Source organism: Anguilla rostrata, chromosome 7 (assembly GCF_018555375.3).
Source record: "Anguilla rostrata isolate EN2019 chromosome 7, ASM1855537v3, whole genome shotgun sequence".
Taxonomy (NCBI): domain Eukaryota; kingdom Metazoa; phylum Chordata; class Actinopteri; order Anguilliformes; family Anguillidae; genus Anguilla; species Anguilla rostrata.
The window spans coordinates 13,265,727-13,279,698 of NC_057939.1; the positions used below are offsets into that span (position 1 = coordinate 13,265,727).

Here is a 13,972-nt window from a genome sequence, read left to right on the forward strand (position 1 = left end):
CATAAGCAGCCCTTATCACGTGATAAATATTTCCGGGTGAGTTGCCGCGGACCAATCAGCATCGATTGCGTGTTGTCACGTGTAGAGGGAGTAGTAATATAGTGCGTCCTCAGAACTTTTGTAATTTCGTGAGTGCGTTACATATGGAATAGGAAAGCGCTTTCGATGAAACCTAATATTTAGAGATAGTTTGATAGACAATTTGTAGCCTGCTAAGCGGTAAGAAAATTAAAAATGTAAAGCGTTTGGTCATCTGTATGTGATTACCGTATATTATGCATAGTATAAAGAAGTGGTGTGCATCACCTGTATGTTTAAGTCACAACGCCTAACACAGTCTATTTTTTCTGTTTTCAAGTTTGGGGGTAATGGTTGTATGATCTGACAGGTTCCCAGGTGCCCCAAACCTCGGAATGTACTCTGACGGTCAAAGTCATGATGCAGTCGACATATTGTCTAAAATAGTTGCGCTTGTATAGCCGATTACGTAACATTCAGTTACTACAGGTAGTAATACTGTCAACGTTATTAAAATTAATGGAATTATGAAACATCTCAATACTAATAATATTAATATTCGTATTCATATTTTTATAATCAAAACGACATACACAATTCTGATAATAACAGTAGAACACCAGTAAATCACAACCTAGGTTTTAAAATATCTAGTTGAAACGTGGATTAACTTTTTTGCACTCATTCAGAATTTCTAGTCACGGATATCATTTTATGGAATCTTCGTGGCGTAGAACTGACACTTAACTACTGTACGACATTGTGCATGGTCCACGTGGTGGCAGCATGCCATGGTTTAATGCTATTTTCAACTCAACATCTAGGTTGCGCATACTCGTAATTCATCAAAAACATATTATCTCATAGATAAGACCTTGTCAGATAGTTTGTTTTAATCGCTTAATCCGACAGCCGTGGGGGCGGGGTTGCTTGGTTGCTATATTTTGTAGCATATTATAATGGAAAACAACGAATTACTACTAAATTAAGGGACTAACAGCAGTACGTAGCTACATGTACAATAACCAACCAAGGAGAGTGGTGACGGCACGAATATAATCAAGGTCACCTTTCTACAGACTATACTTACTTGTCTAAAGTATGCTGCGAACAACCATGCATTTGGAAGCTTTTGACACTGAACACATGTACGAGCATTTTCCTTGTCGTGTCGGAAGAAAATGAAACAGTGATTAGCGCATCATTAGCTTTAATTTAATCATTTTTTCTATTTCTTTGTGAAGAAATGTGTTCGTTAGATACGCCCTTTGACCCCCCCCCCCAAAAAAAAAAAAAAAAAAACAGCCGCTGCATGAAGTGTCTCGTTGTGCTTCTGTCCTGCCTGCATGATGGCTGCCTGGACTCTAAATTAGGAACCGGTGGGACGCAATACATAACATAGAGGGTTTCAACCTCGGAAGGGAAGCGTTGACCTGCAAATTGCCGAGCGGCACAGCGGAAAAGGGTGGCTAGCTAAGTAGCTAACAGGTTTGTAAGGGAGGCGTTTTGTGGTTCATGTGGCACAGCACGTCTTTGTGTGGACTGAATGTGCCATTCAGCAAAGGGAATGAAACTAGATGACTGACTAACGGAATTGCGCGACTGTTTCTTGTGGATACAGTTATCGGTTGCTGCATTTGATTTATACTTCGTTGTAAGATCTCAATTGTGAAGAAACGATAGGAGTAAGGTAGGTGTGGTTAGCAGGGGGAACAATGTGGTAGTCACACAATGTGGATGCAATGCCCTCCTGAGCTGCATGCGCGTGCTGTAGGCTATAGCAGCTTGCTAGATAGACAGTGTGGAAACATTATCAGTTTGTGAGTTTGTTTGGAACTTGTATAGGTGAATATTTTGACTAATTATACATGGTTGTTTTTATATCTAGTGAGTGTATCAGCTAACATATATGTTATAGTACTAGCTAATGTAGTAATCATAGACTAGCAGGAATGTTTTCTCTTTCTTTTTTTTGTTTCGTAATCCGTTTCTATCCAGCCAGTTAAACTGACCATTGTTAAAGAAACCTGTTTGTCTGGTTCTTTTGAAAGTCACAAATACAGAATCAATATTATCCAAGTGAATGCATTTGTATCCATGTGGTCTCATCACAGCTTCTGAAGCGACAGTAACTTGTATTAAGCAGTTGTAACAATTTCCACGCAGGATTAAGTAAGGAATCTTGGAAATAATGCAGGTCAGCTTTTGTGCGTTAGTAGCCAGGTCATCCAACGTTACCCCTTATATTAACTAGATGCTTGGGCGCCGCGGGTATAAATATGTAAGATCACGCCGTAGGCCTATTCGTGAACGGATTTTGAATGACAACTGGTGCTACACTCTCTCAACTTAGTGTCGCACGTGTCTGACTCGGCCCCACGTGAAATGCAACACCTACCCTGTTGCCACCCCGTGCCAGCTGTGAACTGTTGCTACCCGTTTAGTGTTGTAGCTTTCTGCCGATTCCAGACAGCACACGCGGCGAAGTTTCCCTGATTTCGCATTGGTTATACTTCAGAATGTAGTGAGATTGCATTTGGCATAGTTTTAGCTCATTGGTTATTCCTTCTTTCTATTTAAAGTAAACGATCGATCTTTGTATTTATATGAATGAATTTTCTTTTTAAAGTTCCAGGTTAATTGCAACCATAATTTTCCTGTATTTTGTGGTCTTTCTTAGGAGGCTGTGAATAGACTGGATTTGACTGCATGTTCCTCGAAGCCTGACACTCCTCTTCAATGGCTGCTGTTGGCTCCACCACTGTGCCTGAGGGGTTCCACTATGAGACCAAGTTCGTTGTTCTCAACTACTTGGGCCTGCTCCCACCTGCCAGGTCTCAGGGAATGCATGGCCCTGCTGCTGAAGGTAAGAGGGTGAGGTTGAGACTGGGAATATGGGAGGGAAAAGGGACTGTGAACAAGGAAGACCAAGCTCTCTGTACACCCTGGATCTGGTCATCACAAGCACTAAAACAAAATCAGATGGGTTTGCTCTGGCATTTTTCTCCTCAGAGAAGAAATATTTATTTTACACTGTGGCACGTCGGGCCGCAAAGCTCATCCAAAGAAGGCAGGAAGTGATGGATGTCACCATGACGAGGGGCACAGTATGCCATTCTCCCAAGCGTTCTTGGTTGGTGTGTGGGTTCTCCTCTCTGATGGCATGGACACTAAATTTCTCTGTGCAGGTGCCTGTCACGAGTGCAGGCTTGGCCCTATAGTCAAGATATCGTAGTACTGAGCCCCAGCTCTGACGGCAGTTATGGTGTTTGACTCTTAACTGTTGTCCAAAGTGGAAAATGCAAGTGGTCTGTAGTGTGCCACTGTCTTGCAAGTGAGTAAAATGGAGGATTGCATGCGTTTCAGCTACAGTGTGAAAAATCAATAGTTTGATGGCTACACTGTCGCCTATGTTTAGTATACAGAAGCTACCACAGGGATCTTGTGTTTTACAGTCAGAGTCAACCTTGCGCCGCCAGTCCCAGGACAGGGTAGTGCAGGCTGACCTTTGGCGAGGGACCGTCTGTGGAAAGGCAGTATCCAAATGGGCGTTGCAGTCTCACCCCTTCCCCTTGCCCTCGAGTGGCCCTCAGTATGAAGTGTTACTGGCAGCAAGGGGCATCCACAGATGATTTTTGGGTAGAGGGCATTGAAGTGTTCAGCATTGGGATGCACTCAAACTGAGATGCTCATGTCTCTGCCATAAGGAGACTGGTTGGTTTCTGTTCACGTGAAGTGAATGCGGCTGCGTTGTCAGGTTAAGCATTGTAGGAAATTTCTCGCTTCATAATCGGAAAAGCTGTTGGTGTCATTGAATTGGTTGGGGACCGTCCGTGGAAAGGCAGTATCCTAAGCCAATAGGCTTGTATCATATGCCAATAGTCATGTTGAAATTCTCTCCCGATGTTTCAGATGCCCTCATTATGGTGTATTTGTGTATGCATGCACAGAACTTTGGGACTGGAGGTTAGGGGAAGAGTAGGGGATTCAGATACAGTGAGTATACATGTGCAGACTTGCCCATAAATTCTGTATTGTAGCATGCTGAGAGGTAGGCCTGCAGCCTTTAAAGTCCGTAAATTAATCTCTGGCCAGCCAAGTAAGTTTAATCTCTTTTGGTTTGTTCAGAGTTTTGTTATTGAGGCTAAGGTCAGTTGAACCAGGATTGCAGTTTGTCCTTCAGGAAATAGGTGAGCAATGTAGTTATAAAGTTAGTTGCACGTTTACTCTGTTTTTCTCAGGTACACCTTTGTCAGAAGATAAGACAGCCTACTTATAGGAGGGAATCACTGAGGAGCACAGTGCTGCTTTTTGGGGGGGGGGTTTTCAGTGCATTTAAACTTATTTTATCAGCCGGGTTTAATTGGTGTGCCGCTTGCTGTTGAGAAGCGGACCCATAAACCCACAGGAGCTCTGTCTCCCAGGGGATTGAGCTGTGAACTCTCGCAGTGAAGTGTTGCAATAAAGCATTGCTTGCCAACCTGCCCAGCAAGTGGAGAAGCAGGCATGTCCCATTTAGAAGAAATGAACAGCATTTCAAAGGCAAATGGAGATGCTAAATGTGCTCTGAAATTCTAAGTGAGAGAAAGGTGAAAAGAGGAGGAAGTATGGACAGTTTGTTAAAAAGTACTGTAATAATGCAGAGATTAAGGGCTTGAATGTTTGTCTTCTATCTGCTTTTTATTCAGCATTGAGAAAGTATGTGATGGCCCAATTGTTTTGGTAATTTCATGATGCCAGGTCTGTTCTGTATAAGGCCAACAGATGTGTTGGGTCAAGCCTTTTATTATTGCTTTCTAATAGGAAGTGGAGCTGCAGGCGTATGTTCGCTTGCGACATCAATTTATAATGCATTTGCATAGCATTTATTCATCACTAAAGGTTTATTCAAGATTTCCTGTCCCTGAAGTAAGGCTGAGGGACAGCAAATGAGGCAAGTCTAGGTTGTGTGCCGATTACTATGGAATATGAATGAGGTTGCCCTCGTCCCCTAAGGTGGCTCATGGTCAAGGCGCTTCAGGCACGGAAAGAAGTCGTCTCTCTCTCGTTTTTCCTCCTGGTCTGGACTGAGGGAGGGAGAGAGGGAGAGATGAGTGCTTGATCCCTCTTTCCGCTCGGGCCGTTCCCAGTTCTGACGGGCTGTCGCGGGTAATCACCGTTCGATTACTCGCACGCGAGCGGTTCTGGCTGCAGAAGCTCTGGCTCAAACGCTGACCCAGCACTCCGACCGAGAGGGGAAAGGAAACGGCATTGTCACAGCGTGCAGCGCACGTGTGTGTGTGTGTGTGTGTGTGCGCGTGTGCGCGTGTGCGTGAATGCGCTACCGTGCTTTTGCATGTGTGCATGTGACTGCAGTGGTGCTCACTGCCATTTGCATGAGGCAAAATGGCAGGATCATTTTGAGAGCCAGGCCTCTGCTGTGTGGGGGGGAGGAGGAGGGGTGTAGCCCGGGCTCGGTTTGCACCACATGGAGTACGGTTTCCAGGGTGGGCATACACTAACGACAGCTAAATTAGCAAAGGATGGCATATCTCTTTTCTCTCCCTCCTCCTCCCTCTCTTTCTTCTCTCCCTCTCGCATTGTACTTTCGGTGGACTGTGACTCCTGAAGCGGAGTTACGTTCGCGCTCTCCGTGTCCCTCCCTTGCACATGCGCTCTCTGAAGCCTCTGCTCGCGTCATGAATGGTTGAATGAGCGCTTCTACACGGGCGTACAAAGGGAATGGCTCACCGCCATCCCTCCCTGTCGTCCTCCTGCCTGTGTTCTGGGCTGCCGGCCGCATGAATAATTCGCCAGTGTGTGATCGGGCTGAGCCTGCAGCTGTACGTGTTGCCTAGGCTGCAAGAATGGATGGGGCGGGGGTGGGGGGTTGTCTAAGCTCTGTGTGAGTCACATCCTGCTAGCCGGTCACATGGCACAGCCCTGCCTGTGACGACTGCATGTTCCCCATACGGTCTGTTTAATGTACATACAGTGCTGTTATTGCAACAAGAACTCCAGTTCCCATAAGGTCCTGACCTCCAGCTATCCTAAGATAGACATAGCTTCTAACCAGTTTGCATCTCTTAATTCTTTATCTCTCAATTTAGAATATGCAGTGATACATGTGGTCCTATTACTGCCATGTCCCCTGCCAGTTTGGGAACGTGAGCAACGCTTTATTCTTAGGAACAACTGTGGACCATTATGTCCTGTCCTGTTGCCCATGAGGGTCTCCTGTTCAGTACAGATAAGCTCGTTGTGTAAAAGATTGACCCTGCGTCGACTTGTGTGGTTCCAAAGTTCTTTGCCTCTTGGTTGAGTTTGTTGTACTTCCTGACCTTTTCGAACTTTGCCCCGATGTCTGTTTAACTCTCAACTAAAGCATTATATAGGTATGTATGCATACTCCCAGTGCACAGTTAGTACACCACCTAATGCTGACTGTGGCAGAGGACTGGTGGCTGAACAGAACAGATCCTTGGCTTCACTGCACTTTGACTTTGTTCTCTGTTTTTCAAAATGCTAGCAGACAGGTGAATGTCAAAGCTTTAGCGCTGCTTTATGAAGTGGGCAAGGGCAGAGCCTAATGGAAAGGGCAGAGCCATGTTTGATCATGCTAATTCAGTGTATTATATAAAGTGGGGGAGGCTGTGTGTGTGCGTGTGCGCATGAAGGTGTGGGTGCGGGCGTGTGTGTGTGTTTGTTGCGGGGGGGGTGTTTATTTCTACTGTCTGAAACAAAATGCTGCCTGACTGTGTGAAGTATCCTGCCGTATAAAGATATAAAGATGCATAGTAATGGGGTGACCAGCGCTCTCACCATTGGCCTCGGCCTTAGCTGGGACTGGATTGTGATAAACTGTTTTTAGATTTAACTAGGGTTGGGTGATGAGCAGGGATTTCTTTAAACGGTAGTCTGATTCATTATATAAAGCAACAGCAAAGACATGCATGTCCAGAACTCAAAACAAGGCAACTGCCCATTGTGTTGATCTCTACAACAGTATCGTCCCCAACAAGTTTTTGTGCCCAGGTACATTTTGTGCATTGTACAAAGAAATGAAGGCACACATACAGAGGTAATGCTCGCGTCATGACAATTTTTATATCCGCTGTACGCCAGACACACTTTAAGGATGAATAGGGATGTCCCAGAACATTTTCTGCTTGAGTTGCCGCACTGCATAGATGGCAGGGTTATTAAAATATGATTGAGTTTGAGTTGAATACACTTACCGGTGCCAAACAGATGCGTACGCAAAGCCATGTCAATGAAAGAAACTGCTCTGGACTTGCATGAGGTTATGTTTGGTTCAGCAGCTCTGTGAGGTATTCCGCCAGTCACTGTGCATTAAGATCTGATGCTCATCTCCCCGGTTCTGTCACAACAGAGTGGAACAGGGCAATGAAGACGGAGATTGAGGCGGAACTCGCACGGCTGAAGGAGGAGATCACTGCGTGTAAGTGGAGGAGTGTTGTCCTCAGTTGCACCACCCAGACGGTCTCGCACACGCTCAAATTAGCACTCATCTGCTGTGCGTGTGTGTGTGTGTGTGTGTGTGTGTGTGTGTGTGTAACACACAGCATGCATGTGTATTTGCACACTCCTCAGACACGCACACATTGGAGACTCGGTGCCAGTCGGACCGCTGTGTTTGCTTTTAGACGGTGTGCTTGTTTTTGTAGCGTGAACATTGCATAACGGTGACGATGAGGAGTACGGCAGGGAAGGCTACTGCACGCTCCTGTTTCAGCCCCCCGTGGCGTACCTGAGCGGAGTTAGTGTAGCGTGGGCCCCAGCCTCCCACTCCACACAGCAGGGGATGCGATTAGCCCTCTGTGCTAAAGACCCCTGCCTGGCTCTTATTGTTCTCTAGTGGTGACATCACAGTCTGCAGCGGATGTTCACACCTTAACTTGCGTCTCTGAACTCTGTTTCCTAAGGATCAAGCTCATTGTCCCCCATGCACACACCCTGGCTGATGAACTGATTTACGAGTGAATATTTTTAGCATGTCTGCCTGTCTGTCTGCCCTTCTGCAGCGGCCTCCAGCATGGGGTTCGACTGCGACACGTCCCCGGTGTTCAGCCCCGCTGACCCGGAGAGCTCCATAGAGGACTGCCTGGCGTCCCTGGGGGACCGTGTGGCCCGAGACCTGGAGACGCACCTGAGCTCCGCCCTCCAGACCCTCCTCGCCGCGTCAGTACCCCGCCCCGACTGCTCATCTGGCGCCCCCGGTGGCCAAGTTCACACTCGTGTCCCTCCATTCTGTCCTATACTCCAGACTCTGATCTGTGCGGTCCTATGCTAATCTGTGTAAAGCCTGCATGTATGTGTAGACTCTCCATTGTGCTGTCGGTTTGTCTGACAGGGGTCCTGTTTGACCTGTTTGAGGGTGTCACGTTGCACAGCAGCCTCTACAGATTCACTAGTTGTGATGTGGAATGATGCCCTTTAGATGACAAGGGTATGCACACACATGGTAGGGCTCTCTCTCTCTGTCTCTCTCACATGACTTTCAGTGGGCTGTGACTTCTAAAAATACAGCTGGAGCCAATGAGGCGTTCCCGATCAGGAAAGCAACACAGGCGCTAGCACGTGTGTGTGAGAAATGCCCGACCTTGAAGCCGTGTCAGAGTTGAACGCGTTCTCAGAGAGCTGCCCAATGAAATGTTAGAACTGGGTTCACTGTGTTCCTTAGGTGCCTAACATAATGTAAATGTTCTGTCCTGTGCCTGGTCTTCAGTGTGTGTGTGTGTGCATGTCCGTGTGTGTGTGTGTGTGGGGGCACGTGTATGTATGCATGTGTTTGTGTGTGTGTACATGTTTGTGGGATTGTGTGTGTGTACGTGTTTGTGGGTTTGTGTGTGTGTACGTGTTTGTGGGATTGTGTGTGTGTGTGTGTGTGTGTGTGTGCGTGTGCATGTGTTTGTGTGTGTGTACATGTTTGTGGGATTGTGTGTGTGTACGTGTTTGTGGGTTTGTGTGTGTGTACGTGTTTGTGGGATTGTGTGTGTGTGTGTGTGTGTGTGTGTGTGTGTGCGTGTGTACATGCGTGTTCCTGTACACGTGACTGCAGTCTGACCCCTGTGTGTTTTGCAGCCCCCTGGATTACGAGCGTTTCCGTGACACCGTGCTGGAGGTATCCTCTCACTCCCAGGGGGGCTGGAATAAGGTGAGGTGCCCTGCTCGTCAGCACATAGCCACGCCTCCTCACCCCTGAAACGGACACACCTGAAATAATCGCACACAAAAACATTCCAATAGACTGCTATATAAAAATTAAAAGTGTAAATAATTGTTTTTAAAATAGATTTAAATGACATGATCTGCACAGCGTGAGTGTACCTTTCAGTTTACATTTTAACTGACAGGCCTAGATTAGCAATTAATGAGAGTGCAGCCCTCTGGGGAAAGGTAATCATTTGTGATTAACTGTGGAAGGGAAAGTAAGACCTTTTTGGGGGTGGGGGTGGGGGGGTCTGTGGAGACAGGGAAATATAGGGGAGATGGGAGAATATGTGGAAGAGGGGAATGGGCATCAGGGTGGAGGGTGGGGCACTGCTCAGAGAAAGCTGTCACTGCCTCAGATCCAACAAGAGCAACTTCTATCCAAGTAAAGACTGAACTATGACCGGCTGGGAGCCACTTGCTCAGAAATGCATTCTGCGTCTAGACCATTAAACTGTAGATGTAATCATGACAGAGTTGAGCTACATTATTGGTGAATGTAATGAGGTGGGATGGGAATTAAAGGGGTGTTTGTGTCCCCCCCCCCCCCTCCCGCCCCTCCCTCCCTCCTTCCAGGTGCTTGTGCCTTTAGTGCTGCTGCAGGCTCTGCAGGGGGAGGGCCAGTCCCTGGGCACTCTGCTCCCCCTGGGAGTGCGCTACCTGGAGGAGACCGAAGCCGACTACATCATCCAGCAGGGCGGCTGGGTGAGTTACCGGGGGTGGGGGACTGGTTGGCGGAAGGGACGTGTGGTTTATTAGTTCTTCTGAGCTTCAGTCTTATGGGTTGTGCCAGCTTCAGCTGCTAAATTAGAATTTTTAAATCCCATTTGCCCGGTTGTCCATTTTTCTGTTGGAATTGCAAGACAACTGTTCTGCCATAAGAGGGCGCCAGATGTGTTATTACTGAGCTCTGATATTGAAGATTGAATTTGGAGGACACCCCCCCCCCACCCCCCCCCCCCCCCCCCCCCCCCCCCCGCCCACAGTGAATTTTGATATATATGGATAGCATTTCATAATTTTAACTCCAGTGCGAATTCATTTAGTTTCATTTGGTGCCTTTAGTGTTCACGGTACACTGGCTCACCCTGTCTGACAGCTGCAGGGACCGCACCACAGGAGATTCTCACATCACTGGCGCCTGCTGCAGCTCTAATCCTCGCATCAGTCCAGGGCACATTTAATCCCTCCTGCTCTCATTTAAACAAGAGCAATCCCAAATGTGTTTGCTAATGGCAGCGGGGCTAGCCGGGGATGCCCTTGCTTCCTCTGGGGATAAATGTGTGTGCGCGTTCAAAATGAACCACAGCACTGCGACGCACTGGGTTATGTCTCAGTGCCAGACTGAGTCAGAAGAGACTAGGAAGGCTCCCAAGTGGAATGTTCAGAATGGTAGGCTGATGTTGGGCTAAGTAATTAGCGATAGCATCACCTGCCGCTTGTGCTAGCTGCATGTGTGGTGCTGGAGTGGTACAGTACAGACAATGGACTTTTGGCGACTGGCTACACTCTCATGGGACTCACGAGCTAGTGAGTGCACTTGTGAATTAAATTGAATGGGATCTAATTAAATTCATTAGTACCCTTTGAATGAGTGTCTTTGGGCACTCGCTGTTCAGGTTGGCATTTATGTCTGGGGACAATGATTAAACAGATGAGTACATTAACATGAGAGAACATTTCAATTAAAATACAGTACAGTGCAGAACCGTGGGTATGTAAATGCATGAACGTATGGTACTGATATAGAGCGCAGCATCACACATCAGCAACAGCTGTATTTTGTTGAGGTTGTTGTTGCCTCTGATACCTGTCACAGCTGTGCTGGACCAGAAGTTTGGGTGGGGAACATGCCAATGTTGGAATGGGCCCCTTAATAAAGATCAGGTTTTCCATGTTGTGGAAGAAAAGAAAATGAGGAATTTCTGAATCCATGAAGAAATATTAAGAATGCTCTTTGGAAGCTGTGACTGTCGCAACGAAGATGCGAGTTGGGCGCTTAGAAGCTGACATCAGCCCTTTAATGTGATTAGTGCTCTATGCTGGGGACCTCTGTCTTTAGCTTAGCACACTTATAATGTCTCTCGTCATGTGAAGTGGCCAGTAGGGTTTGTAGTTCGCGGTTCGCTGCAGACGTACTGCATTGCAGATGTAAGGCTGTCAGCCATTGAAGATCTGCAGCACATCCTCCATATGGATCTGTAAAAACACTGAGACGGTCTAACACAGGTACGGACTTTTATTTGCACTCAGCTGTTCTGAACATTCTCAAAATCTTCAGTGGTTCAGCAGTATTATCTTTGGAAGACATTGCGTCTGTTCCTGATTGGCAGATTTCACAGAATGATAGTGTAAACCGAGGAGAGGGAGCAGCGTCAGTCTTGTCTATGTGTTTTCCCAGTAGTGTGCTGGTACGAAAGCAGTTAAGTGCCCAAAAGATCTCGTCTTTAGTGAACATATCGCTGTCCTGACCGAGTGATCTGTGGTTAGTCTTGCTGGCTCGTGAAGGCTTCAGCTGGTGTAAGCACAGAGAGCAGAGAGAGCTGGCTAGCATTAGCAGCAGAAGCCCTGCTAATGACCAGCCTGTCATAATCCCAGCTGTGCCAGGCTTCTCTTCTCCCTGCTCTCTGTGTGAGTCGCACTTATGGGTCAGTGCAGTGAGCATGCCCAGTCTTCCCTCCCTGCTGTCTGTGTGAGTGGTGTTCATGGGCCAGTGCAGTGAGCATGCCCAGTCTTCCCTCCCTGCTGTCTGTGTGAGTGGCGTTTATGGGTCAGTGCCGTGAGCATGCCCAGTCTTCCCTCCCTGCTGTCTGTGTGAGTCGCGCTTATGGGCCAGTGCAGTGAGCATGCCCAGTCTTCCCTCCCTGCTGTCTGTGTGAGTGGCGTTTATGGTCGTGCGGTGCCGTGAGGCATGGCCCCAGTCTCTCTCCTCCCTGCTGTCTGTGTGAGTCGCGCTTATGGGTCAGTGCCGTGAGCATGCCCAGTCTTCCCTCCCTGCTGTCTGTGTGAGTCGCGCTTATGGGCCAGCGCAGTGAGCATGCCCAGTCTTCCCTCCCTGCTGTCTGTGTGAGTCGCGCTTATGGGTCAGTGCCGTGAGCATGCCCAGTCTTCCCTCCCTGCTGTCTGTGTGAGGTGCGCGCATGATGAGGCCAGTCGCATGGTGAGGACATGCCCAGTCTTCCCTCCCTGCTGTCTGTGTGAGTCGCGCTTATGGGCCAGCGCAGTCTCCTCTCCCTGTTATCTGTGCGAGTTGCACTTATGGGCCAGTGCTGTCAACATGCCCGGCCTCCTCTCCTCTGCTCTCTTACCTCCATCTTCATCGCATGTGTGTCATTACCTCGCCATGCTGGGTCCCGGCCACCAGGGGTCCATCTGCAGTCAGAGAACCCTTGTTGAAGAGTTGGATTAATTTACTGCCAAACAAATCCTGTGTGCTGTGACAGATTAGAAAAAATGTTTCGGGATCTCAGAAGGCCAGTGAACTCAGCTTTCAGGTTGTTATATTTTTTTTTTTTTGGCTGTTCTTCACCACCACCTATTTTTAGATGTTTTTTTTCATGATCTCTCATCAGTCACATGCTGTAGTTATACAGATCAGTCCAACATGGTTTTTTAGCATGTAATATTGCATTAGTTTAACTATAATGTAATTAAATCAAAGTACTAAATATAATACGGTAATGACTCCTCATGCTGTTGTCACAGTGTCTGTCCTGCAGAGCTCTGTTGTTAATAGAAGCAGCCATCTGTAAGAATGCAAGAACTCATTCAGCCAAATTAATTTAATTATGGCTTCAATGATGAAGTGTCAGGGGAAGCCTTTGTCTTTGGATCCCTACACATCACATGCAATCTCTCACTCTCTCTCCCTCCTCTTTCCTATCCCTCTCTGCCTCTCTCTCTCTCTCTCTCTCTCTCTCTCTGACACAAATGAGGCTACATTCCTGCCGTGTACAGGGTGTACAGAGGGAGGGACGGGGGGAGGGACAGAGGGAGGGACGGAGGAAGAGAGGGTGAAGTGCCGTGCAGTAGTTGCCTCAGTGCTGTGGTAGCAGGCTGTGCGTGCTGCTCTTCGTGGCTAGCTCATCCGCTTACTCTGGCTTTCCGCTTCGTCTCTGGCCTCTCTCCCATCTGTCTCTCCATTTTCCCGGCCTCTTGACGTCTGTCCGTCACTCACGCAGCGAAAGCACAGCGAGGTAAGAGCCGTCCCTCTCCTGGTTGTGGTTGTGGTCATGGCATGCGTTTGGGGTTGGGCTGAGCAAAAGAACATTGGCACAACCTTCGGAACCGAGCGGTCTAGGTCTGTTCTTCAGGCTGGGGGTGTTCCAGCGGTCCAGATTTGGACCGTGGTCACGGTTGTGGTTCTGATCTCGTCATGGACGGTGTGTTCTGAAACGGGATGATCCCCGGTGATGTTCCTCTGCGTGGTGCCCTGACAGCGAGAAGGGACGTCGCTCGGGACAACGGCTCGAGTTCCGTAGTTCACTTTACCGTGCGTAAAGACCGATAGATATCAAATTCATCTGTTTCACTTTAACAAGGCTTATCATGTTTATACAGCAGTTTCTGTCCTCATATTGAGGAGCTCTGGGACTGGATAATTATGTTATAATGGCTTATGCTGTTGTTCATGTTTTTACTTTAACTTTATTGTTGTGTCTGAGGGCTGTGGGGTATCATAACTAACTGAGGGGGAAATGATTGCGGTCACTCTTGTGTGCGGTAGAAACAACAGCGACAT

General features: G+C 47.7%; 1 protein-coding gene across 5 annotated transcripts in view; it reads left to right on the plus strand.

Moving 5' to 3' along the window:
* Nucleotides 1–69: 69 nt before the first annotated feature.
* Nucleotides 70–13,972, plus strand: part of bcl2l13 (BCL2 like 13) — a 29,629-nt gene continuing 15,726 nt past the window's right edge. Inside the window, exons 1-6 of one of the 5 annotated variants that reach the window (XM_064342912.1) lie at nt 70–219; nt 2,699–2,884; nt 7,391–7,459; nt 8,043–8,199; nt 9,103–9,175; nt 9,808–9,936. In XM_064342912.1, coding sequence (XP_064198982.1) covers nt 2,758–2,884; nt 7,391–7,459; nt 8,043–8,199; nt 9,103–9,175; nt 9,808–9,936 — 555 coding nt within the window. In that variant the 5' untranslated portion in view covers nt 70–219; nt 2,699–2,757. The other 4 variants (XM_064342910.1, XM_064342911.1, XM_064342914.1 and 1 more) reach the window with 4 other exon arrangements.